This window comes from Pholcus phalangioides, unplaced genomic scaffold, assembly GCF_987345545.1.
Source record: "Pholcus phalangioides strain wild (caught in Gottingen) unplaced genomic scaffold, Ppha-v1.0 ptg000028l_1, whole genome shotgun sequence".
In the NCBI taxonomy this organism is placed as follows: domain Eukaryota; kingdom Metazoa; phylum Arthropoda; class Arachnida; order Araneae; family Pholcidae; genus Pholcus; species Pholcus phalangioides.
The window spans coordinates 2,975,274-3,001,428 of NW_028301618.1; the positions used below are offsets into that span (position 1 = coordinate 2,975,274).

General features: G+C 43.4%; 1 protein-coding gene across 2 annotated transcripts; it reads left to right on the forward strand.

Annotated features, from left to right (window-relative positions):
- Nucleotides 1-26,155, forward strand: LOC149067764 (uncharacterized). 2 transcript variants are annotated; one of them, XM_089252084.1, is made up of 2 exons: nucleotides 1-244; nucleotides 22,273-26,155. In XM_089252084.1, exon 2 carries the CDS (start codon nucleotides 22,481-22,483, stop codon nucleotides 26,072-26,074), a length of 3,594 nt encoding a protein of 1,197 aa, XP_089108210.1. In that variant the 5' UTR covers nucleotides 1-244; nucleotides 22,273-22,480; the 3' UTR covers nucleotides 26,075-26,155. The 2 variants fall into 2 exon arrangements, with proteins under 2 accessions (XP_089108210.1, XP_089108211.1); XM_089252085.1 differs by lacking the exon at nucleotides 1-244 and adding an exon at nucleotides 2,456-2,578.

The following is a 26,155-nucleotide window of genomic DNA, read 5'->3' on the forward strand; positions in this document are numbered from 1 at the left end:
ACAAGCTCTTGCAAAAAAAAAAAAACAGTTCGGTTGTACGCGCGCGCGTGTGTATATATGTATGTTAATCAAGAAAACTGGGGATCCCGGGTTCGAAACCCACGTATACACGTTTTATATGAGAGAAGGCATCGCTCTCACGCGTAAGAAAGAAGCTGCATTCGTTGCAGGCCTGTTAAAATAACGAAGGAAACTACTCGTCTAATACGTGCGCGCTCAAAAGAGATGTGATTTTCTTACCAGGGTAAGTCGATTTGCAATGTGTATCGCCCTTTTTTTTTTTTTTTTGCCATTCCGTTTAAGAGATGTTCTGATTCGTTATTTGGTAATTATTCCGGGGCGGGGGGGAGGAGTGACCCTCTTGGGCCGTGTGGCCACACAGGTGCAGCTGTAGAAGGGGCCGCTAAATCCGAATTGGAAGGGCGGAAAAAAGCTTTGTTGATCAAAGAAACATGGTCGGGGGCGCCAAAAGTAGATCCCACACAGCCAGAGATTTTTCTCGAGCTGCCCCTGAGTTACTTTATTGTGAGTCACTCGAACGGGAAACAGTTTTAGGGGATGTTTCCCTAAAACTTGAACTCCTGATTCGAGAAAAATTTCCCCAGAAGCACGCGCCCTGATTTTGGCAAGTTTGTCGTGATTCGAATGGAATCGGAGCAAGTTTCTTCCAAAGTATAAATCCAGGTTGAGATAAGAATAGGGCAAGTTTTCACCAAAGCATGAACCTAGGTTCTCAAGTATTGTCCAGAGATCTAGAGAAGCCCCCCCACCCCCCCATGAGCATGAACCCTGATTCTGGCAAGTTTACCCAAAAGCAGGAGCGTTGATTCAAATAAGCTTTCTCTAAAGCGAGCGAGGCTCTAAATTCGGGCAAGTCTTCTCCAGAGCAGGAATCTCTGATTCGGACAGGGGCGTAGCCAGAAATTTCGTTCGGGGGACCACTTTCATTTCGTGGGGAGGGAGGACCAAAGTGGTAGAACAATAGATTTGGCAATCTTTTTCCCTTTTTTCGGTCATTTTCTCACATTTCGGGGGGGGGGAGGACCAGACCCCCCCAAGTCCCTTCCTCCCGCTGCACCTTTGGATTCGGAGAAGTTGTATCCGAACCGTGAAATTGGATTCGAATGGAATCCAGGAAGTAGGTTTCCTCCGGAGATCTAAGCAAGTTTTTCCAAAAGCATGTACCTTGATCCGGGCAAGTTTTCTCCAAAGTATGAACTCTGATCCGAGAAAGTTTGCCCAAAACCAACAGCCCTGATTTCGTCACGTTTTCCCAAAAGCACGAATTCTTATTCGAGAAAGTTTTCAAATCCCGAACCTCTGATTCGAAGTTTTTTCCAAATTGTGAACCACGGATCGGGCAAGTTTTGTCCAAATCAAGGACCCGATTCAGACAAGTTTTCTCCCAAAGCATACAAAGTGTAAGCCCTGATCAGTGCCAATTTTCTCGAAAGCATGCACCCTGACTTGGCACGCTTTCCCAATGGCATGCATTCTTATTCGGGAAAGTTTCTCCAAATCATGAAACTCTAATTCGAAGTTTTCTCTAAATCATGGACCCTGATTCGGACAAGCTTCCTCCAAAGCATAAACTCTGATTCAGACGAGCTTTCCCAAAATCCTGATCCAGCAAAGTTTGCCCAAAAGCGTGCGCCCCATGTTCGGGCAAGTTTCCTCCAAAGCGTGAACCCCGATTCGGGCAATTTCCCTCCAAAGCGTTAACCTCCATTCGGATAAGTATCCCCCAAAGCGTGAACCCCCATTCGGGCAATTTCCCTCTAAAGCGTTAACCTACAATTCGGACAAGTTTCCTCCAAAGCGTGAACCCCCATTCGGACAAGTTTCCTCCAAAGCGTTAACCTCCATTCGGATAAGTATCCCCCAAAGCGTGAACCCCCATTCGGGCAATTTCCCTCTAAAGCGTTAACCTACAATTCGGACAAGTTTCCTCCAAAGCGTGAACCCCCATTCGGACAAGTTTCCTCCAAAGCGTTAACCCCCATTCGGGCAAGTTTCCTCCAAAGCGTGAACCTCCATTCGGACAAGTTTCCTCCAAAGCGTGAACCCCCATTCAGGCAAGTTTCCTCCAAAGCGTGAACCCCCATTCGGGCAATTTCCCTCTAAAGCGTTAACCTCCATTCGGACAAGTTTCCTCCAAAGCGTGAACCCCCATTCGGGCAAGTTCCCTCTAAAGCATGAACCCCTGATCCGAACAAGTTGTATCCGAAGCATGAACTTGGGTTCGAATAGAATCAGGAAGTAAGGTTTTTCAAGAGATCCAGGTAAGTTTTTCTAAAAGCATGAACCTGAATGCGGATAGTAATAATTAAAAAAAAACGGGTCTGAATGATTCCTTTTTATCCGGCAGTTGAGCCGAATGCATAGGGTCAGTTTCGAATCCTCCCGCTTAAATGCCTAGTCTGATGTCATTGGCGCGATGGCCTGGCATCACGCCATCATCGTCGTCTCTCAGACTCGTTTTGATCAGTCTCGGCCTTGAGTCCAGCCATCGAAAGCCTCAGTTGCAAACGAATAGCTTCTACGTCGGCCTAACTCCGTCCAACAGGACATCACAAAGGTAAGATGTCATTCGCGTCTCTTTATCATATACATGTTAATAATATCGTTGAGGTCATTAACGCCGAAACAAAGGGCTTCGAGTTTCCATGTTTTAATTAAATTTCGAAGGGAATTTTGGCAACCATATTTCAACTCGATACCGCGATCGAGACGCGTAAAAAAAATGGTCACTCATCGAGATTGATATCTGAAGAAATTTCTCAGTTCTGGAAGTTCAGAATATTCTAGTTACATTCGGGTGTCGAATTACAACCGAATTGTCTGGAAATGCCGTTAAATATACTCGACAGTGTTTTTCCGGCAAGGTCGTAAAAGATGTAACACCCATTAAAATGTTACGACCAATATACCTGCCAATGCCACTGCACTTATTCGTCGTTGTTGTGAATAATAACAGCAATGTCGTAACTCGTACGCTGTTAGGTATTGTGAGCAGTACCTAACAGTGGTTATGACACGGTCGACAATTGTTGTGAGCAGCGACTGGCAATGTCGTAAGACATATTCGAAAGTGTCGGGAATAACATCTGGCAATACTGTGAGTCGTACTTGACGATGTTTTGATCAATACCCGGCAGTGTCGTATGTCATATTCGACAATATGAATAACGTCCTTGAATGCTATCAATCATACTTGGCATTGCTGAGACCAATATCTGCCAGTGTCATATGTTATAGTTGGCAATGTCGTAAGATGTATTCGGCGTGAGAAAATATCTGACAATATCGTCAGTCATAATTGGCATTGCTGTGATCAGTATCTGACAGTGTCGTATGTCATAATGGACAATGTCGTGAGATATATTGACTTTGTCATGAGCAATATCCGATACTGCGATGTGTCCTGGAGGAGACCAGATGACTTTTCTTTCCGAGTTAACCTCGGCTTAAAATCCAGAAAATATCTGTTTTCTTAACATCCGACATTGCCGTTAGTCATACTTGACAGAATGTGACAAATACCCGATCGTGTCGTGTGTCACATTCAATAATATTCTGAGCAATAACCGGCAATACCGTATATTCGAAATCGTAATGGGTAATCTGACGATGCCAAGAATCATACTTGACAGTGATACAGTCGACGCTCGGTATAACGACCCCTTCGTCCCGTCGATAACAGACGTTATATTGGGAGGGGTCGTTATATCGAACGTAAAACATACGTGATAGTCATTCTATGCAAACATTTACTCATACTACTGGTCGTTGTAATGGAATAGTAGCTATAACACGGGGTCGTTGTAACGAGCGCCGACTGTATTAATATCTGACAGTGTCGTATGTCAATGTCGTAAGATGTATTGAGACACTGTCGTGAATAATAATATCCAACAGTGCCGTTAGTCATATTTGACAGGATTAAAAATACCTGACAATCAGAGGCGCTAACACGAAGAAAACATTGGAGGGGGGCTGAAAGTTGCTGGTTGTCCCGTATATATACGGGACTCAAGCGCTTACGCAGGAGAGGGAAGGTTCATTGCATTGTTTTTTTTCAGAAATTTATTAGGAGGGTTACAAAATTTATTAAAGGGGCTCAAATGGCACCACCCTTAGGTTCCGGCGCCTATGCTGATAATGTTATACATCACAATCGACAATGTTGTGAGCAATAACTGGCGAGGTCGTAAGGCATATTCGACATTGTCGTGAGTAATAATCGCCAACGCCGCGAGACATACTCGAGAGTAATTTGAATATCGGCCAGTCGTAGTCAACAATGTCGCATGATATATTCGTGAATGATAATCGACAACGCCATCAAGTCACACTTGACAGCGTAGGCATCGCAGCCTAGAAGTTTAGGAAATTTGAGCACCCCAATAATTAATGAATTTGCAATGCACAATGCACCTTCCCTCTCTTGCGTACGCGCTTTAGTCCCGTATACATGGGACGACTAGAAACTTTCAAGCCCCCCCCCCCCCCAATGTTTTCTTCATGTCGGCGCCTCTGCTTGACAGCGTTTAGACAAATACCTGACAGTGTGGTATGTCATAGTTGATAATGTTATGAACAACAGCTGGTAATATTGTAAGTCATACTTCACACAGTGCAATGGCTAATCCCCGACGGTACCGTATGCCAAATGTTGTGAGGTATAACTTGCAATGTTCATCTTGACATGTTCATCATGTCAATGTCATCTTGACATGTCCATCATGTCAGTGTCATCTTGACATGTTCATCATGTCAATCTTCATATTGACTAATATCATACGTCATGACTAATGTCTGACAATGTCGAGAGTCATATTTGACGGTGTTGCGGCCAATACCTGACAGTTTCATACGTCATAGTGTGATAATGTTGAGAGTCGTATCAGACAATGTTGACAGCGTTGATTAAATTTGTCCGCACACTATTCTGACGTGATGTGGAACCACATCAGTGACATGATGAATTCTCACGTCACGTCCAGGGGCGCGTTTATGGCTTTTTCCGCCTGCGGGCTGCACGAATTTTGCCGCCCTTCTCCCGGTCTAGTCTAATTTTAATGACTACTATTTCCTCGAATTCGCCAACCTGTCCTATAACCCACTTGGTCCCCCCCCCCCCGCATGCACGTATACCCGTGTTCTAAGTCATTATTTTTGTCACTCCCGTCCGTGCTCGCACACTCTCTAAGTTACTCTTCTAGTCATTCACATGCTTGCACACTGTTTTCGTCACTCACCTGCTTGCCCACTGTTTTCGTTACTCACCTGCTTGCCCACTGTTTTGGTCACTCACATGCTTGCCCATTGTTTTGATCACTCACATGCTTGCTCATGCTGTAGGTCACTCTTTTGTTAACTCCCATGCTCACATATTCTCTAAGTTACTCTTTTAGTCATTCACATGCTTGCACACTGTTTTGGTCACTAACATGCATGCACGTGCTGTAGGTTTGCACGTGCTGTAGGTCACTCTTTTGTTAACTCCCATGCTCACATACTCTCAAAGTTACTCTTTCTTTTAGTCATTCACATGCTTGCACACTGTTTTGGTCACCAACATATTTGCACGTGCTGTAGTAACTCCCATGCTCACATACTCTCTAAGTTACTCTTTTAGTCATTCACATTCTTGCACACTGTTTTGGTCACTCACATTCTTGCACACTGTTTTGGTCACTCACATGCTTGCACACTGTTTTCGTCACTCACATGCTTGCACACTGTTTTCGTCACTCACATGCTTGCACACTGTTTTCGTCACTCACATGCTTGCACACTGTTTTCGTCACTCACATGCTTGCACACTGTTTTCGTCACTAACATACTGGCACGTGCTGTAGGTCTTTTCGTCACTCAATGTTCTTTATGTTCTTTTCTCAAGGTTCTTTGCTTTATAGGTCACTATTTTGATCTTTTACAAGTTTACACATGCTCTAGGTCATTCTTTCAGTCATTCACATTCTTGCCCGCTCTCTAGATCACTTTTTTGGTCATTCACATGTTTTCAGACACTCTCTAGCTTATTCTTTTGATCATTCACATGCTTGCACATGCTGTAGATCAGTTCTCAACCTTTGGAAGCCCGTTTCAAGGTAAATGTCTTTTGTGTAAGTGAAAGGCCCGGGTCATACACACAACTAACGAGAAATTAATGGGGAAAAATGAAACGGCGATCACTCACGACCCACTGACTAGTGTTAGGGCCCGGTACTAGGCCGCCGCCTGGCGGTTGAGAAACACTGCTCCTGATCACTCTTTTGCCCACTCACGTGCTAGCAATTTCTTGAGGTCACTCTTTTGGACACTCAATGACCACTACTCCCTTACCGTCTATCACTTGTCCCTTAAGGTCTTGACGGCAGGGCCATCTTAAGAGCACAAAGGGCTCCTGGGCCATCATAAGAGCATTTAGGGCCCCTGGGCAAATTGATATTTTTGAGGTCCTGCCTGGCTGAAAGTGCTTGTTCGTAACTAATAGCACTCTGAAAAATTTTAACTGGATCTCATTTTTATGAGGACTCTTCTGCTCTTGGGGGAAAGGGGGACCCCGGGCCGTACGTGCCAAGCCCATGCGTTAAGACGGGACACTGCACGGCAGACGCGGATTTATTCAGGGTTATACAAATTTTGCCACCCTTAACCCATATTCTACTAATTTTCTCGGCCAATCATTTTCCTCAAATTTTCCACCCATCTGAATTTGCCCCAAACGGGATATAGCCCGCTAAGCCACCCTCCCCCCCCCCCCGGAATGTGGGGATAGAAATTTCCGGATCTTATACCCGAAAGTGCCTGCCATATAATACTGTAGTTGACGTAATTTCTGACATTCAACATTGACATAATTTCTGCCCTAAGCGACGGTGTAAAGCCGGGTTTCCCTCGGAGCATGTTTTCTGTGCCACGTGAATTCTCGCCAATAAGAAAAGCGGCACGACTGTTTTCCCACAGAGCGCTAAAACACCACTTCCTAGAGATACAGGCCCCCGACGTAAAGTGCTGGTGCATCACCTCCTAGAGATAGAAGGCCTCTGCACTGATTGCCATAAACGTCATTCAGACCACCTAGCAAGTTTGCCACATTTTGAAACACATCATCCTATTTCGTTTCTTCTCATTTTGGCGTAGAATCTTCCTGATTGGCTTACAAATACCGCATAGTGATTGGATGTGGGGCATAGAAAGCAGGGAATTTTTTCCCCTGAATGTTCTGAGGGAAAATGGACTGCTTGCTGACGTTATAGGCAGAGTGCGGAGGCATTCTATCTCTAGGAGGTGCTGGCTAAAAGCCTCACGCCAGCGCTTTACGTCGGGGGCTGTAGAAACCTGCTCCTATGGGGAAAACCCGGCTTTATAGGGGGAAAAGAGCGCGCCGGCGCGATGGAGGAACCGTACTTCTCGGAAGCCCACGTTACCCAAGTTTGACGTGACTCACAGGTTAAGAAACCCCTGAGTTGAAGGGAGAATTCGGCTTCCACACCCCCCCCACTCCGGTCTAGAGCAAGGAGCACCGGACCCGTCTGCTTCCCCCCCCCCTAGTTGCGGCCCTTGGACTCCCCTCCTCCATGATGCTCTTAAGAGCCCTACCTGGGCACTCGGTTTCAGGATATGGTGCCCCGAATCCTTACCGAATGTTTCAAAAATGTGGGTGCGTGTGTAAAAATATTTTGCTTTCTTTCGCTTCGGGTGGCCCGTTTTTTGGTCCAGGACGATGTGCCGGGAGGGGCGCGACACATTGTGTACGTTTTTTTGGATCGTTCCGTATTGCACGGGACGATTCAATCAACCCCCTCCCTCCTCGTATTATTCGGCTGTCGGGAGGGGAGATGGTTAATCCCTGGATCTGGGCCCAGGGGCGTCAAAAGTGTTTTCTATAAACTCGTGGGTGCTTTTTCTTGATCTTTATAAAGGGGATTTTGATTTCTGAATCAAAATTTCGATTTTGAATCAATCGGACCCTGTGGCCCAGGATGATTCTTATATATATCATTCATTCTTATTTTTCTCACTATAAATTCACTATAGAGCAGGGGGCAGATCTATAGGGGGGGGGTGATCTGGGTGATCACCTCCTACCACCACCACCCCCAATCAAAATGCAATAATTCTTGAAATTTCCGGAATTTCTATATTATAATAACAAATTCAAGCAAACCTCGACTAAAAAACGGGTAAAACGGAGACGTTTTTGAAAAAAAGTCGGGACGGGGAAGAAACAGGAAAACGGGACAGTCACGGATAATACGGGACAAAATGCGGGAAGTATGGTCACTGAAGACAGACTAATTTTTAAGCGATTTGTAAAATCACACCTCTCTACAGCGAGCTCTAACTCCCCCCCACCCCCACTTCTGCCATAGAGAGACCGTGAAAGGTCCTAGCCTAGGGCCCCAGCTTGAAGTGGGAGAGGGGGAAGGGGGGCATGGATCAGACGCATGCGATAAATGACACTGGGTGCTCGAGCACCCACAGCACCGCTGGCTCTGACGCCGCTGCCTGCGCCTGATTTTGATGAGACATCCCCAAACACATGGACTGACCATATTTACTCGGGGGAAAATACGGAGAAATTGGGATGCCAACTATTGGATTATAATATAGTATTGCCAATAGTAGATAGCTAAAAATTCCAGAAAAGTCGCCAATGGCAGGAAATGAAGCATCGATGGGAATTGCAACGAATTCCACAAAACAAGCTGAATATATCCATATTACAGCCATGATTATCATATAATCCAGGGGGTGACCAACAGCTGTTACTACTAAACCACACATAGACCTCGTCCATATTCCTCTGCGGAATTTATAACGAATTGGTACATACGAAGGTTTTTAACAGCTGGCTGATGCGGAGATATACAGGGTGGGCAAAAAAGTCCGTAGAAACTTTAAAAATTCATAAAAACCGAAAAAATAACCGAAATAAAAAACAGCCGACAGGTGGCACTGGCGTACACGAGTCAAAGGAAAGATACGCAAATAACGAACAGAATGCCTCCAAATTAAAGCAGCACGTGAGCACCAGCACAGGGGATAACACATTGCACGCGAGTCACAAATCCGGCAACGACAGAGTGCAGCACAGGTCCGGATGTATATACATGACACCTCTCGGCGTATCGCATCTTTCAGTTCCGACATATTGGTTGGACCGGATCGATACACTATCCTTTGACTTGCGTACTTCAGCGCCACCTATCGGCTGTTTTTTGAGTTTTTTCCCTGTCTTAAAAACATTCCTAGCGATACTGACCTTGCAAACCGTTTTCTATTTCGATTATTTTCCCGGTTTTTATGAACTTTTAAAGTTTCTACGGACTTTTTGCCCACCCTGTATTTCGGAAAAGGAGAAAATTCGACTGCCCCTGCGGGGAATCGAACCCACGTCCTTTCACTTTCCGGGTGTGAACGCCCTCAGGGCTCTTTCCAAAATATATCTTCGCATCAGTCGTCTGTTAAAAACCTTTGTATGGATAGCGGAGTGTGACATCATCCTCGAATGGGTACGTGCTGGAATGTGCGTGTAACTAACGTTAAGTTTGCTTCTGTGTAATGCTTTTTTTTTTCAAACCGAGCACAACTCAGGCCCATCGCCATGGGCAATTTACTACCGAGGGAGTCGTGCCGGAAGTGAGTACACCTAACAGTCTTTGCGTATGATTTTTTAGTGCTGCCATCTATATCTCGGAAGTAAAATGAATGATGTGTAGTGACTGAATATTTGTCTTGTTTGTAGGCCTGTTGCTCTCTGTGGCGAGACATTTTTTGACGGGGAGATCGGCTCGCATTTGCGCCTTCAAGTTGGAAATCACAGAAAACCCAACTTCAACCGACCATTCCCCGTTGCGACGGGGGGAGGGGGGGGCGGCAGGGTTCGAACCCATGCGAGTCTATTACAGTGACCACTCGATCACCACAGCCGTGGTGGCCAACAGCTGGTCCGCGAGGTGGTTAATCAAAAGAATATGGGTCATGGCGGAAAAAACCTTGAGGATGTCCACCCTTTTATAGATGCGGCTTATATACCAGAGGTCAATCTGAGAGTGGGGGGGGGGGCCTTGGAGAAGATATATAATACCTCCTCTGAGTGGTCCGGCCCTTGATGACCTGAGGTGCAGACCTGCGTGTCCGGAAAATTCATCGCCAGCAATTCACTGACAACAATTCACCGCCGGAAAATTCATCGCTAGGAAAATCACCGACTAACAATTCACCGACAACAGTTCGATGCGGGTCAGTTAGCATGGGAGTGAGCGATTGAGTTGCTGAGTAACCTAATGAGTATGTGAGTGAGTGAGTGACCCAGTAATTGAATGTGTGAGTAAGTGACCCAGTAATTGAATGAGTGATGAGTGACCTAGTGAGTAAGTGAGTGAGGGAGTGAGTGAATTAGTTAATTTTAACCTAGTAGTGTCACAAATTATTGATTCACTCCCTCACTTACTCGCTCATGGACTCAGTAGCTCACTCACTCACTCAATCCCTCACTCACTCACTCACTCACTCAATCCCTCACTCACTCACTCACTCAGTAACTCAATCACTCACTCCCTCGCATCGAACTGTTGTCGGTGAATTTTCCTAGCGGTGAATTGCATGGCGGTGAATTTTCCGTAAACCGCAGACCGTTGGAATAGAGAAAAGGTGGCCACCTTTGAGACTCATGGCGTATACAAATCTACGAATTTCCCCGGGTAAATTTCCTTACGTGTGGCTTATGCGCCGGACATTGCGGTCCCGCACCGCTGCAGCTGACCATTGTGTCGGCCCTCGAATCAAGAAAAGTTGGCCACCCATGGGTACAATTTATTAATCGGGGAAAAATAACATTAATCCTTGATTTCAGTTAATAATAAAAATTCAAGTTTCATCGGGGAAGACATTTTTGGCCAAAACAGTTTGCAAGCACGTAGGTGAATAATGGAGTGACATCCACAGCAAGATAACAGGACAGTGAGTGACCAAAACAGTCTCGTTTACTCTCTTTATTAAATTAATGTCATGCCCTTCACAAATTGCTAACATAGTAAAATGTTACGCAGTGCTTAGAGATAGCTTGACAAATAACTTGGGCAATACACAAAATCCGCCTCTGCTTACAGAGCGGGAGAGAGACTAGGTCAGTAAGTGACCTTGAATAAGTTACCAAAACAGTGTGCAAGCACATGAGTGAACAAAAGAGTGACCTAGAGAGCAAGGTCGCTGAGCAACCAAAAGCAGTTTCCAGGCACATGAGGGAACGAAAGAATGAACTAGAGAGCAAAGTAACTAGTCCAGTGAGCGAGCAAAAGAGTATGCAAGCACCTGAGTGAACAAAAGAGTGACCTATGGAGCAAAGTAACAGAGCACTGAGCAACAAAAACAGTGTGCAAGCACAAGAGTGAACAAAACAGTGACCTAGAGAGCGAGGTCACTGAACGACCAAAACATTTTGCAAGCACATGAGTGAACGAACAAAAGAGTGACCTAGAGAGCAAGGTAACAGGTCGCTGAGCGACCAAAAAAAGTTTTCAGACACGTGAGTGAACAAAGGAATGAACTAGAGAGCAAAGTAGTCAGTGAGTGAGAAAAACAGTATGCAAGCACGTGAGTGAATAAAAGAGTGACCTTTGGAGCAAAGTAACAGAGCACTGAGCAACAAAAACAGTGTGCAAGCACATGAGTGAACAAAATAGTGACCTAGAGAGCTAGGTCACTGAACGACCAAAACATTTTGCAAGCACATGAGTGAACGAACAAAAGAGTGACCTAGAGAGCAAGGTAACAGGTCGCTGAGCGACCAAAAAAAGTTTTCAGACACGTGAGTGAACAAAGGAATGAACTAGAGAGCAAAGTAGTCAGTGAGTGAGAAAAACAGTATGCAAGCACGTGAGTGAATAAAAGAGTGACCTATGGAGCAAAGTAACAGAGCACTGAGCAACAAAAACAGTGTGCAAGCACCATGGTCCCCACATCCTGAAGCAGGGCCCCTAGGCTGGGATCTTTTGCGGACCCCCCGACAAGACTTTCACGGGGGCCCCTTTATGATGAATTTATTGCTTGAAAAAGCAAAAAATTTGTGAAAATTGTCCCGGGCCCCGGGGCTGGAGCCTTGTCAGCCCACCCCTTCTGAGGGCCATGGCAAGCACATGAGTAAATGAACAAAAGAGTGACCTAGAGAGCAAGGTCACTGAGCGATCAAAAGCAGTTTTCAGGCGCGTGAGTGAACGAAAGAATGAACTAGAGAGCAAAGTAACCGGCCACTGAATGACCAAAACATTTTGCAAGCACACGTTAATGACCAAAAGAATGGCTTAGCGAGTGAGGTCACCCGTCACTGAGCGAGCAAAACAGTGTGCAGGCATATGAGTGATCAAAAGTGACCTAGAGAGCAAAGTAACAGAGCACTGAGCAACAAAAATAGTTTACAAGCAGGGGAGTGAACAAAAGAGTGACCTAGAGAGTAAAGTTACTAGTCACCGAGTGACCAGAACAGTTTGCAAGCACGTGAGTGAACAAAAGAGTGGCCTATAGAGCAAGTTAACAGGCAGTGAATGACCAAAAAAGTGTGAAATGACTTATTTTAACCCACGTGAGTGAAAGAGTGACCTAGAAAGCAAGGATGGGTGATCAAAAGTGTGAGCTAGAGAGTTTGCAAGGCATGTGAGCGTCCATAACTGTGCGCAAACATGCGGATGACATGCGATGAAAAGAGTGACCCGGAGGGTGATGGACATCAGTGGGTGACTGAAAAAGGGTGACGTAGAGAGTGCGTATGCATGGGGGTTGTGACCTAGAGAACGAAGGGAGGGCCAGTATGCGGCCAAAAGAGTGACCAAGAAAGAATGCAAAAAATATGAGTTTCCAAAAGAGTGACTTAGAGACAGAAGGGGGCTTATGAGGGGGAGGGGCCGAGCTATGACCAACAGTAGCAAATTTGAGAATTGAGGGCTCAACAAAATAAGACCGATGAAGAAGAATTAGTAGAAGACTGTAGAGCAGGTTGAGAAAATTTGTTTGTAGCCCATAGGCTGGACCGTAGCTAGCCGTTCCTATGCCCATGATCCCCACATCCGGCCCGACGGGCCTCCAGACCGGACTTTCCACGGGCCCCTTTATGGTGAATATTTATGGCGTGAAAAGACAAAAAAATTATGAGAATCGTCCCGGGCCCTGTCAGCATCCCCCTTGTGGGGGCCATGTCTATGCCCTGTATAAGAATTTGAATTTTGGCCCTTTCTGGCCCATTGATGCCCCTCCCCCTTCCAAGTGGGTCCTGTGTGGGTGCACCTGTTGCACTTACCTAGTTACGGCCGTGTCCATAGGTGGCATAACCATAAATGCATCTCACCCTATAAGGCTACTTTGTAATGTTAAGCCGGGTTTTCCTAGGAGCAGGTTTCCTGTGCCGCGCGCAACGTGATTCGCCCAGCGTGACACGCCGTCCACTCACCAGTAAGAAATGCAGCCTGACTGTTTCCTACAGAGCGCAATACGCCTAACGACAGCGCTTTACGTCGGGCGTGATTGGCCGACTGCTTCTGCAGGAGTCAAATGCGTCGTGCGCCGCGGTTTTGCCGATATTCTCTTCACTCTTATGTGTTCTATTTCCCTTCGAACCGAAGCATGCAGGTGACAGAGTAGCTGATGCCAAAGCCATATACTGTAATATAGCCGCCCTGATCTGATGCGCCTCGCTAGGAAAACACAAACGCGTAGCGTGATTATGTAACACGTTTCTGTCGGCGCGAAATAGTCTAATTCGGTTCACGCGGCGCAAAAAACCTATTCCTAGGAAAAGCCGGCTTTATACATAAAAATAAGAATACACAAGGCAGGAGTCCCGTCAGCCTCTTTCCTCCTAGGAGGAGAGTGGGGCAGGGGGTGCATGTCCACTGTTATTCATTTACTGAAAATTTAGAATAAAGTAAATAATAATTATAATTATTATTTTTATCATATAATTATGTAAAAAATAATAGTATAGTTTAAATATAATTTTTTTTTATTGTTTTCATTTTGATAAATTATACGTATGTTCAACATCGTATTACGAATTCTAAAAAAGAAAGATATTTTATCATCACCAAATGAGTCTTTTTTAATTTTGATGTTAGATGGCAGCACAAAAGGTATAATAAATAAACAGTTTAAACTCCCTTTTCATCTGTCGTCTGCTTTTTCTAGGTGCATTCGTTTCGAATACCTCCTTATGTTCAGATAAATTAACTGAACTTGCGATCCAGTTCAGTTCGTGAGCTCTGCTTCCAGGGAACTGATCTGAACGAGACCTCTTTGAACGGAACCGAAAATCACCGCAGGAGTAGTCTGTTATTGTGATAATAGGCAGCAGCACTGACAGTATAGTTAGAAAAAGAGCTCATCTTCAATAAATTAACCAAATTGACCTGTCGTCTGCTTTTTCGAGGGTCTTTATTTTAGCTCCTTGCATTCAGAAAAAAATAACTGAACTGGCAATGCCGTTCAGTTTGTGGGCTAGGCTCGCAAGGAACTAATCTGAACGACATTTCTTTGACGGGAACTTAAAATCACCACAAAAGTAGTCTTTGATTGTGACAATAGGTGGCAGTATAAACAGTGTAATTAAATTTAACACTCATTATCAATTGGGAGCTTCCTAATTAACTTGTCGTCTGCTTCTTGCCTGAGTCTTTGTTTTGAACGCTCCCTTTTTGTTTAGAAAAAATAACTGAGCTTGCGATCCAGTTTAGTTTATGAGATCTTCCCGTGAACAAAAATTTCTGCTTCCTGGACCTGAACTTGAGTCGTCTTTAATTTCGATTCTAGATGGTAGCACCAACGCAGCAATTCAGCAATCTATAAATTAGGGTTACCAACCATCCTCCTTTTTGATTTGAAGCGCTTGAAATGCGCGTACGTTTCGGAAATTTCGCATTTTTGTTCTTCTTTTTCAGGTTTCCGGAATTATTTTTCATTTCTTCTGGGGATATTTTTCTTTTTTCCATTTTGAAACATATATTTCTTCATTGATATGAGCGTTTTCCCCCACGCATTCACAGATAGCCGTCGCAATTTGCAGAATTTTTTCCTGTTTTTGCTTGTTTTTTCAGTGGTTCTGTTTTAGACTTTGGAAAAATTATTGTGTTGTGGTTGGTTTTATTTAGGGTGACCATACGTCCCGTATTTCCCGGGACAGTCCCGGTATTTTCTGTTTTTTTGGCTGTCCCGACTTTTTGGCAAAAGTGTCCTGGTTTTTCCCGTATTCTTGAATTTTTGTTTTTTATTGAAGTCAAAGATTGAAATTATTTTTCAACTCCTAAATTATATTATTATAATTACAACTATAAATGAGAATATTAATCTCCCACATTTGTCTTGGTGAACGGTTTTTTTTTTTTCGTGGAATTCATTTTAATGCACTGCAATTTGCAGTAATGCTTCATTTCCCGCCATTGTGATTTTTCCGTAATTTCAACAATATTTGGCAACTTTGTTCGGTTTTAGCGTCATTTTAGGCGATAATTGGCGATGTCCCGTATTTCGAATCTCAATTTCCCGTATTTCTCTCAAGGAAATATGGTCAGCCTAGTTTTATTGGTCAGAATCATGGAGGTATTATCTAGTGGAGATGGCAACGCGGCAAAGATTTAATGATTCCGGGTTGCCTTTTCCTGACATTTATCGCGTTTTCCATTCATTCAGTACAAACATTGCAAGTGCCTAATGCTTTTCTATGAGAATTCTCTGAATTTCGGTGGCCTCTCTTAAATTTCGAATTAATTTTAAATGCCAAATAATGTTGCAGATAGTTAGACTATATTACCGAGAAGATCTCATTTGAAAATTTTTAGTATCTAATGCAATTTAGCGGGGAAAAAACGATTTCCTCCAAGCGCTATTATTTGTGTATAAGAATAGATATAACATTGTGGTTTTTTCTCCATTTGTATGAGTATTTCATGCTTTGAAATCGTATTATACTCAACTACAGATAGGACAGTATACACAGCATCATGTAGCCCCCGCAAATTGGTTCTGAGGCCAGGGCCTGACATATAGACCCCCCCCCCCCGGGAAAAGCTAAATTTTTCGGACCCCTGTAATTAAGGTCTAATATACGAGATATACAGAAGACTGGATGTTGTGAAGATATTTATTATTTGAGATGTTAATTTTTTAAGGAAGGAAAAAAACTCATCTCTGCCTCTACCGGGAGTCGAACCCGGGTCCCTCGATTGCCGGACGAGTGCTCTGACCACTAAGCTACAGAGGAGATAGAGATTTTCCTTCGCTAGAGCGTATATATGCCGAACGGAACCGTGCAATGGACGGTGAAACCGATCAGCTAATAGCTCACGAACGACGAGCCACCAGAGGGCTATATATATGACATGAATGTCGCTCTCCACTTGTTAATACGAGATATACAGAAGACTGGATGTTGTGAAGATATTTATTATTTGAGATGTTAATTTTTTAAGGAAGGAAAAAAACTCATCTCTGCCTCTACCGGGAGTCGAACCCGGGTCCCTCGATTGCCCGGGTTCGACTCCCGGTAGAGGCAGAGATGAGTTTTTTCCTTCCTTAAAAAATTAACATCTCAAATAATAAATATCTTCACAACATCCAGTCTTCTGTATATCTCGTATTAACAAGTGGAGAGCGACATTCATGTCATATATATAGCCCTCTGGTGGCTCGTCGTTCGTGAGCTATTAGCTGATCGGTTTCACCGTCCATTGCACGGTTCCGTTCGGCATATATACGCTCTAGCGAAGGAAAATCTCTATCTCCTCTGTAGCTTAGTGGTCAGAGCACTCGTCCGGCAATCGAGGGACCCGGGTTCGACTCCCGGTAGAGGCAGAGATGAGTTTTTTTCCTTCCTTAAAAAATTAACATCTCAAATAATAAATATCTTCACAACATCCAGTCTTCTGTATATCTCGTATTAACAAGTGGAGAGCGACATTCATGTCATGTCAAGGTCTAATATGTTTCGTTAGTCAATGAATAGATGCTACTCACATTTTGGGGCCGAAAAAATCATGCGAGTCCCATGGCCTCTACAAGGGTAGGGCTCCAGCTTTGGGGCCTCGGGACGATTCTCATCATTTTTTTTTTTTTCAAGTTATAAATTCACTATTAACAGGAGCCCGTGAAAAGTTTGGTCTTGGGCCCACCAAATGTCCCTGCTCCAGAATGTGGGAGGTCATGGGGCCCCCACAGCCGTGTGGAAGTACCAGCCCTTAATAATTTACATACTTCTGAAAAAATCACAGTACTAGATCTTATTAGCAGAGGTGATTTATATCAGGGCCGGTCTTATTAACAGCATCTTGGGAAGGGGGGGGGGGGCACTCCGTGAAAGCGATTTTTCTGGAAGTCTCATTATCATAGGAGCAGGTCCCGCCCTTACTACACGCGGGGCACGGTGCAAAAAAAAATTGTGGTGACAAGTTCGTCTCAACAATTTTGGGACAACAAAAATGTAAACATTTTTGGACCCCCTTTGCCCAGATTTTATATATTTTGCGGGGATAGCGGGGATAATTTTTCCAGTGAGAATGAAAATTCATAACAAACGAAAGAAATAATTCCGGAATTGATCAAAATTTAGAATTAATGGAAGAAAGAAAATATAGAATTAATGGAAGAAATAAAATTTAGAATTAATGGGAGAAATAAAATATAGAATTAATGGAAGAAAGAAAATATAGAATTAATGGGAGAAAGAAAATATAGAATTAATGGGAGAAAGAAAATTTAGAATTAATGGAAGAAATAAAATTTAGAATTAATGGAAGAAAGAAAATATAGAATAAATGGAAGAAATAAAATTTAGAATTAATGGGAGAAAGAAAATATAGAATTAATGGAAGAAATAAAATTTAGAATTAATGGGAGAAATAAAATATAGAATTAATGGAAGAAAGAAAATATAGAATTAATGGGAGAAAGAAAATTTAGAATTAATGGAAGAAAGAAAATATAGAATAAATGGAAGAAATAAAATTTAGAATTAATGGGAGAAAGAAAATATATAATTAATGGGAGAAAGAAAATTTAGAATTAATGGAAAAAAGAAAATCTAGAATTAATGGAAGAAAGAAAATATAGAATTAATGGAAGAAATAAAATTTAGAATTAATGGGAGAAATAAAATATAGAATTAATGGAAGAAAGAAAATATAGAATTAATGGAAGAAATAAAATTTAGAATTAATGGGAGAAAGAAAATATAGAATTAATGGGAGAAAGAAAATTTAGAATTAATGGAAAAAAGAAAATCTAGAATTAATGGAAGAAAGAAAATATAGAATTAATGGGAGAAAGAAAATTTAGAATTAATGGAAAAAAGAAAATCTAGAATTAATGGAAGAAAGAAAATCTAGACTTAATGGAAGAAAGAAAATGTAGAATTAATGGAAGAAATAAAATTTAGAATTAATGGGAGAAAGAAAATCTAGAATTAATGGAAGAAAGAAAATATGGAATTAATGGAAGAAAGAAAATATAGAATTAATGGGAGAAAGAAAATTTAGAATTAATGGAAAAAAGAAAATCTAGAATTAATGGAAGAAAGAAAATCTAGAACTAATGGAAGAAATAAAATATAGAATTAATGGAAGAAAGAAAATATAGAATTAATGGGAGAAAGAAAATTTAGAATTAATGGAAAAAAGAAAATCTAGAATTAATGGAAGAAAGAAAATATAGAATTAATGGAAGAAATAAAATTTAGAATTAATGGGAGAAAGAAAATTTAGAATTAATGGAAAAAAGAAAATCTAGAATTAATGGAAGAAAGAAAATATAGAATTAATGGAAGAAAGAAAATTTAGAATTAATGGGAGAAAGAAAATATAGAATTAATGGGAGAAAGAAAATTTAGAATTAATGGAAAAAAGAAAATCTAGAATTAATGGAAGAAAGAAAATGTAGAATTAATGGAAGAAATAAAATTCAGAATTAATGGGAGAAAGAAAATCTAGAATTAATGGAAGAAAGAAAATATAGAATTAATGGAAGAAACAAAATATAGAATTAATGGAAGAAAGAAAATATAGAATTAATGGGAGAAAGGAAATCTAGAATTAAAGGAAGAAAGAAAATGTAGAATTAATGGAAGAAATAAAATTTAGAATTAATTGGAGAAAGAAAATCTAGAATTAATGGAAGAAACAAAATATAGAATTAATGGAAGAAAGAAAATATAGAATTAATGGAAGAAAGAAAATATAGAATTAATGGGAGAAAGAAAATTTAGAATTAATGGAAAAAAGAAAATCTAGAATTAATGGAAGAAAGAAAATCTAGAACTAATGGAAGAAAGAAAATATAGAATTAATGGAAGAAAGAAAACATAGAATTAATGGAAGAAAGAAAATATAGAATTAATGGGAGAAAGAAAATTTAGAATTAATGGAAAAAAGAAAATATAGAATTAATGGAAGAAAGAAAACATAGAATTAATGGAAGAAAGAAAATTTAGAATTAATGGGAAAAAAATCTAGAATTAATGGAAGAAATAAAATATAGAATTAATGGAAGAAATAAAATTTAGAATTAATGGGAGAAAGAAAATCTAGAACTAATGGAAGAAAGAAAATCTAGAATTAATGGAAGAAAGAAAATCTAGAATTAATGGAGAAAGAAAATATAGAATTAATGGAAGAAACAAAATATAGAATTAATGGAAGAAAGAAAATCTAGAATTAATGGAGAAAGAAAATATAGAATTAATGGAAGAAACAAAATATAGAATTAATGGAAGAAAGAAAATATAGAATTAATGGGAGAAAGAAAATTTAGAATTAATGGAAGAAAGAAAATATAGAATTAATGGAAGAAAGAAAATATAGAATTAATGGAAGAAAGAAAATCTAGAATTAATGGAAGAAAGAAAATATAGAATTAATGGAAGAAGGAAATATAGAATTAATGGAAGAAGGAAAATATAGAATTAATGGGAGAAAGAAAATGTAGAATTAATGGGAGAAAGAAAATTTAGAAGTAATGGAAGAAAGAAAACTAGAACTAATGGAAGAAATAAAATATAGAATTAATGGAAGAAAGAAAATATAGAATTAATGGAAGAAAGAAAATCTAGAATTAATGGGAGAAAGAAAATCTAGAATTAATGGAAGAAAGAAAATCTAGAATTAATGAAAAAAAGAAAATCTAGAATTAATGGGAGAAAGAAAATGTAGAATTAATGGAAAAAAGAAAATCTAGAATTAATGGAAGAAAGAAAATATAGAATTAATGGAAGAAAGAAAATATAGAATTAATGGAAGAAAAATATAGAATTAATGGAAGAAAGAAAATATAGAATTAATGGAAGAAATAAAATATAGAATTAATGGGAGAAAGAAAATATAGAATTAATGGGAGAAAGAAAATTTAGAATTAATGGAAGAAAGAAAATCTAGAATTAATGGAAGAAAGAAAATCTAGAATTGATGAAAATTCCGAGTTAATGGAAGGAATATAATAGCAGAATTTACGAAAATTCAAAACTAATGGAAAAAATATTTCTAAAAGTAATGAAAGAAACAAATCCAGAATTCATAAAAATTCAGTACTTCCGGGGGTGGGGGGAAATTCCTGAATTCAAGAAAATTAAGAATTAATGAAATTAATATTTCCGCAATTGATGGAAATTAAGAATTAATGGAAGAAATAATTTAAGACTTGGTGAAAGCTTCCAATAATTTACCGTGAGTGCGGGGTCTTATAAAGTGTGGGCGGGGCCCGGTGCAACCGCACCTGTCGCACACCCCCCAAGGGCGGTTCTGCATAGGAGACCTTCTTTGCACTTGAGGCTTTCGAGCTATACCCGAGCAGTCCCATGCTTTAAAATGGCCATCACCATGGCTCCCACTTTCTGCAGCAGAGGGGCCCCTGAGGCTGGGGTCTTTGGTGGGCCTCCCAGGCCAAACTTTTCAAGGCCTCTCTGTAGTAAATTTATAGCGTGAAAAAATAATAATCGTTCCTTACCCCTGGGCTGGAGCCCTTCAGCCCTGCTCTTATGGGGGGGGGGGGCATGACCCTCATTTTTATACATCCGAGGCCGTAGGGGCACCGGATCAGAGGGGGGCGCAAATTTCCCTTTTAAAATCTCCTTCAACATTACAAGGTGTTGTGCCCCCCCTTTCCTTGCCCCCCCCCCCCCACTTCTGCAAGTTCACCTGTGTTTCCGAGTCACTCTTTTGGTCACTCCCTTGTAACACACACAAGTCATTGGCATGCTTCCACACTGCTTTAGTGACTCACATGCTTGCACATTGTTCATTGTTTTTTGGCCACTCATATACTTACACACGCTCTAGGTCAATAGTTCTCAACCTCTGAAAGCCCGAGGCCCGGTTTCATTTAATTTTGTACTTGGAAAGCCCGGTTCAAGCACGCTAATAACAGAAAATGGGTAGGAGAAAAGGAAACCAGCCAGCCACTCGCGGCTCAGTATGAGTGATATCAGGGCCCGGTACTGGGCTGCGGGATACTGCTCCAAGTCACTCTTTTGGTTGCTCACTGACATGGGTTCCTTGCAGTATGGGTCACCCTTTGGATCGCGGACATTCGCACCCTCTAGTTGATCATTTACTCCAAATGCTTTCCAAATATCTAGGCCACTCTTTTTATCATTCACATACTTTCGCATTCTCTGGGTCACTCTTTTTGGTCATTGACTTGCTCGCACACACTCTAGGTTATTCACTGACCCGGTCCTTCGTTCTGTAGGTAATTTTTTGGTCATTCGCAAGTCACTTCAAGTCACTTTTTTGCTTACTCACGTGATTACCACCTCTCCAGGTTACTTTTTGGCCGCTCCCTAAGGGGTCATTCAAGTATTACGTCAGTATCGAGGGGGGGGGGGGGTTTCGGATTTGCTGACTTTTGATGACAAGTGGGGAGGATGTTTGAAGATTGCTTACGTCATCAACCACCCCTTTTAGAAGATATTAAATATTCTAAGCTGCTGACGAAATTTTGCTGACAGTGAGGGAGGGGGTCAAAAATGGCTGAAAATCTGCTTACGTAATACTTGAATAGCTCCTAGCTGTCTAAGCAGATGCGGATTGATTGAGGATTATTAATTTCTGAATTTGCCGTCCTGGGTTATAGCCCGCTAAGCCCCCCTCCCTGTGAATACGCTACTGTTTGCGGCCCTAAAATATAGCAGCCCAGCGTGGCCGCATCCTTCGCACCTGCCCCCACGGTCGGCCCTGACAACCTGTACCCGAAATTCAAACGACTCTAATTATTGCTTTGTTCTACTTCCAGATCGACAACTTTATAACTTCGACAGCAGAATTGGATCTCCGACGCCACACGAAAGCGGATGCGAGGACTCAAGACGCAATGGCGTCGTGACCAACCGATTCGGGACACGGTAAATAACCATCCGCTGCTGAGTTTCGTCTGAAGATTCTTCCATCTGCAGTTTGCGTGTGTGTGTGTGTGTGCGCCTGCGTCTAAGATCCTGACCGTCATGGATGCCGCCCAGATACCGGAAGAAGGAGGTGACAGCGAAGTCAAGTACGTCGTAGACGCGACCCGCGCTCTCAGTTCGGATCAGGGTCAGATAGACATGTTCGAGGATCAGGTGGCTGCTTACGACACCTGCGTGGCGGACGAGGGCGACGGGTCGTACATAGAAGTCAACGCAAACGACGACGACGACGACATCAATCTCTACTCGGACGTCGAGACGGAACTGATGAAAGTTGTCGGGAGCCAAATCGATGGTGGCAAAGAGGCGCCCGACAACGGGAACGTCGTCGTTCGGTCGGGTCGAGAACCCGCCGGAAAGACCGCCGTGGACAAAGAGGAAGGTGAACTAACCCCGGAACCGGACACTACCGGAGATTTCCGGACGACCGACCCGAAAGACGGCCTACAGACGGCGTCCGGTCCCGCACCGGACGTCAGCAAAGTCCTCGAGGAGTTCAACAAACGCCTGGCAGAGATTCAGGCCGAGGCCAAGCGCCAAAGTCTCGCCCTGCAAAGAACGTTCGCCGAGAAGCTGAAGGTGGACACCGCCCCGGTGCTGAAGGATGTGGAGGAACATGATAAGCCGGTAACACCCGTCGAGAAACAACCCCAGTCGAAGAAACCCTGTGACAACGAGAGTCGAGCGCGACACGAAGACAGGAAGCCAGAAACGTCGAAGTCGAGTGGTCATCGGACGTCTTCCCGGAGCAGAAACGATTCCGCCGACCGGAAGCGTCGACATCGAAGTGTCGAAAACGATAAGGATCACCGACGACGGAAGGAGGAGGAGGAGGAGGAGGAGAAGAAGGCGGACGAGGAATTCTGCATCGACTGCATCACCGAGAAAATGAGGGAACAGTCCAGGAGGCGAAACAGCAGCGATGATAACGGCCATCGCCGATCCAGAACTCGGTACGATAGGCGATCGGGAAGTCCTCGTCACAGGCACTCGAAGGATCGTCGTCGGCCATCAAGAGACAGGAGTCGGGATCGCCGTAGGCCGTCAAGACACCGGAGCTGGGATCACCGGAGGTCATCGAGAGGTCGGAGTAGGGATCGTCGAAGATCATCTAGAGATCGGAGCAGAGATCATCGCAGGTCATCGAGGGATGATCCATCAAGGAGCAGCATCGGGTTCGGCAAAAAAAGTCGTTCACTAGATCGTACTGATGGCACGAGATCGTCGCCACCTAGACGTCGTAGGTTTTCCGGCCACGGAGGCAGGGATGACGATTACACATCCAGGCTGTCTAGGCGCGACAGACACCTTCTCCTGAAAGAGACGGAGAAGTCAAAAGCCGCCAACAGCGGTGACGAGAGGATCGAGAAACGCCGAATGAAGACGTTGGTCAAACGCCAGATGCAGATAATATCCGACGTGATAGACAATCCCAACCCCAAATCCGGATCGATCGCGATGCAGCAGCAGCAGCATAAGGAATGCTTCGATCCAGACTCGAAGAAGAAGAGGAAGAGCAGTCGCGAGTCCCCCGACGGCGGGAACGTCGCTCGCGAGTCCAGTGATCTGACCGCCATGGAGATCTTCCTGGAGCAGTTGAGGGACGTCAGGCGGAAAAAAACAGACAGGTCGGAAGAAACGGAGCGACTGAGACGCCAAAGGAAACTGAAAGTCCTCCAAGGAGCCGCCACGGCGTCGTCCGGCACTGGTCAAGCCCAGAGCAGGATATCCATACGTAGACCTGCGGGCGATGACGTGTACGTCGGCGGCAGGAAACTGTACTTCACTTCCGGTTCCAGATTCAGGCGCGCGCGCGATAGGCGGAGCCAGGAGAAAGAAAACTTACCGGGCAACGTCGTATCGCGTGACGTCATCCCTGCAACAAAACAGAGACCCGACGCGGTGGTTGTCGACACCAGAACCGATGACCTGGGAAAAAGCAAGGAGGATGTACCGCACGAGGAAAAACACAGCCGCTCCAAGAAGGAGGACATGGACGTGAAAGACTCCAATCCCGTGGATCCACCAACCAGGAATCAGAAAAGCACAAGGAATGAATCCCATCCCGGTTCACGAGATGGTTCGGCTGCAGGAGAACGACATCCGGGAGGTAGTCGTACAAGACCATCACGCAAACGTGACCGTGTCAGGGAGCGTTCCCACGACTCAGATAGCAGCGAAGAGGATAAAACCGAAAAAAGGAAATCTAGGGCGAGGAAGAGGCAGGCAACTGATCCGCCATCTCGTTCAGCTTCGGAATCAGACGGGGATCTGAGGAGACAGAGCACCGAGTACACCCGGAACGCCGAACTCTGCAAGAGGCGTGCCCTAAGGAAGAAGAAAACAGCTGACAGGTTCAAAAAGTCATCGTCGGGGTCTGAATCAGATTCGGCAACCACGAAGGTCAAAAGGAAGAAGACGGCGATGATGAAACAGAGGGGTAGTGTTTCAACGAGTTCTTCTGAGCCTGAGCTGAGGCGGAAACATCGAAGACGTCGTCACCAGCTTGTTGCGTCAGGATCCGACATCGAAGACGTCAAGCACAAGAGGAAAGTTAAAAGACATGCTTCAGAGTCTGAATCAGACCCGGGAGTAACGCGTAGACACTCGAAACACCTGGCCAGACGCAAATCTGTTTCAGAATCGGAATCAGAACCACGTAAGCACTCGAAACGCCTGGTAAGGCACAAGGCTGTCGGCTCCGAGTCTGAACCCGAAAAAGTACTTCCTAGAAGGAAAAGGAAAGATCCAACAGAATCTGAAGGATCCGACAGCGATTCCTACGAGATACTCAAGAAGAATGTGATATCAATGTGTAGGGAGAATGGCCTTGATCTAGACCTGCTCCAGCTTTTCCTTGGCGATGACGATGATGATGATGATGATGACGAACCGAAACGTGCCAAAAGAAAGATGACGAAGAAAAATACGTCCAAAACAAAGACCACTAGTAAGAAATCCAAGCCCAGGGAAGATATCTCGATCCCGGAAGAGAGAGAACGCATCGAATATGAAGAAGTCCAGGACCCCGGCCCGACCCTGGACGAACTGGAAATGTTCCTCGGCAAGCTGCGAGAGAACCGCAAGGAGGTGCCAGGAGAAGAGTTCCACCCAGCCCTGGAGATGCAGTCCCTCCGGAGAGAATGCGCCTTCCTAGACCGGCACCGAGCCAAAAGGAAAGCAAAACTCATGGCATGCGTGGCGCTGACGGCCAAGGCTTCGGCGAAAGAAGCCCGTTTCCTGGAGGCCCTGAAGAAAGGCAAAGACGAACACGAGATCGAGAAAGAAAAGATGATCCGCAAGCTCAAAGCCGGCAACGACGCCATATTCTCGTCTTTGGCTTTGAACGTCAAAACTGGTGAGAAGAAGCCAGCGAAAGAACCCGAGACGAAGACTGAAGGTAACGACGATTCGGAAGATTCGCTGCGCAATAAGATGTTCGGCATATCGTTTGCTTTCAAAAGCCCCCTCAAGAAATCAACTGTAGGCGGAACAGACCAACCCGTGAACACCGTGGATATACTGGCCTCGGAGAAAGCCCAGGCTTTTCTTAACAGTTTGAGAGCCAAGAAGAAAGTTAAGAAAAGCGGCCAAAACATTGAGGACTTGCCAGATAAAGGAAACAGTGCCTGAGAGTGTCTTTATAGTTTCTTGTTTTCGACCTGTATTTCTTATATGCAAAAAGAATAATGCCGAATAAAATTATCTTCCGAT

Bases quoted from the DNA above. Each gene is read 5' to 3' on its own strand.
- LOC149067764 (XM_089252084.1), top strand. From the start codon at position 22,481: ATGGATGCCGCCCAGATACCGGAAGAAGGAGGTGACAGCGAAGTCAAG.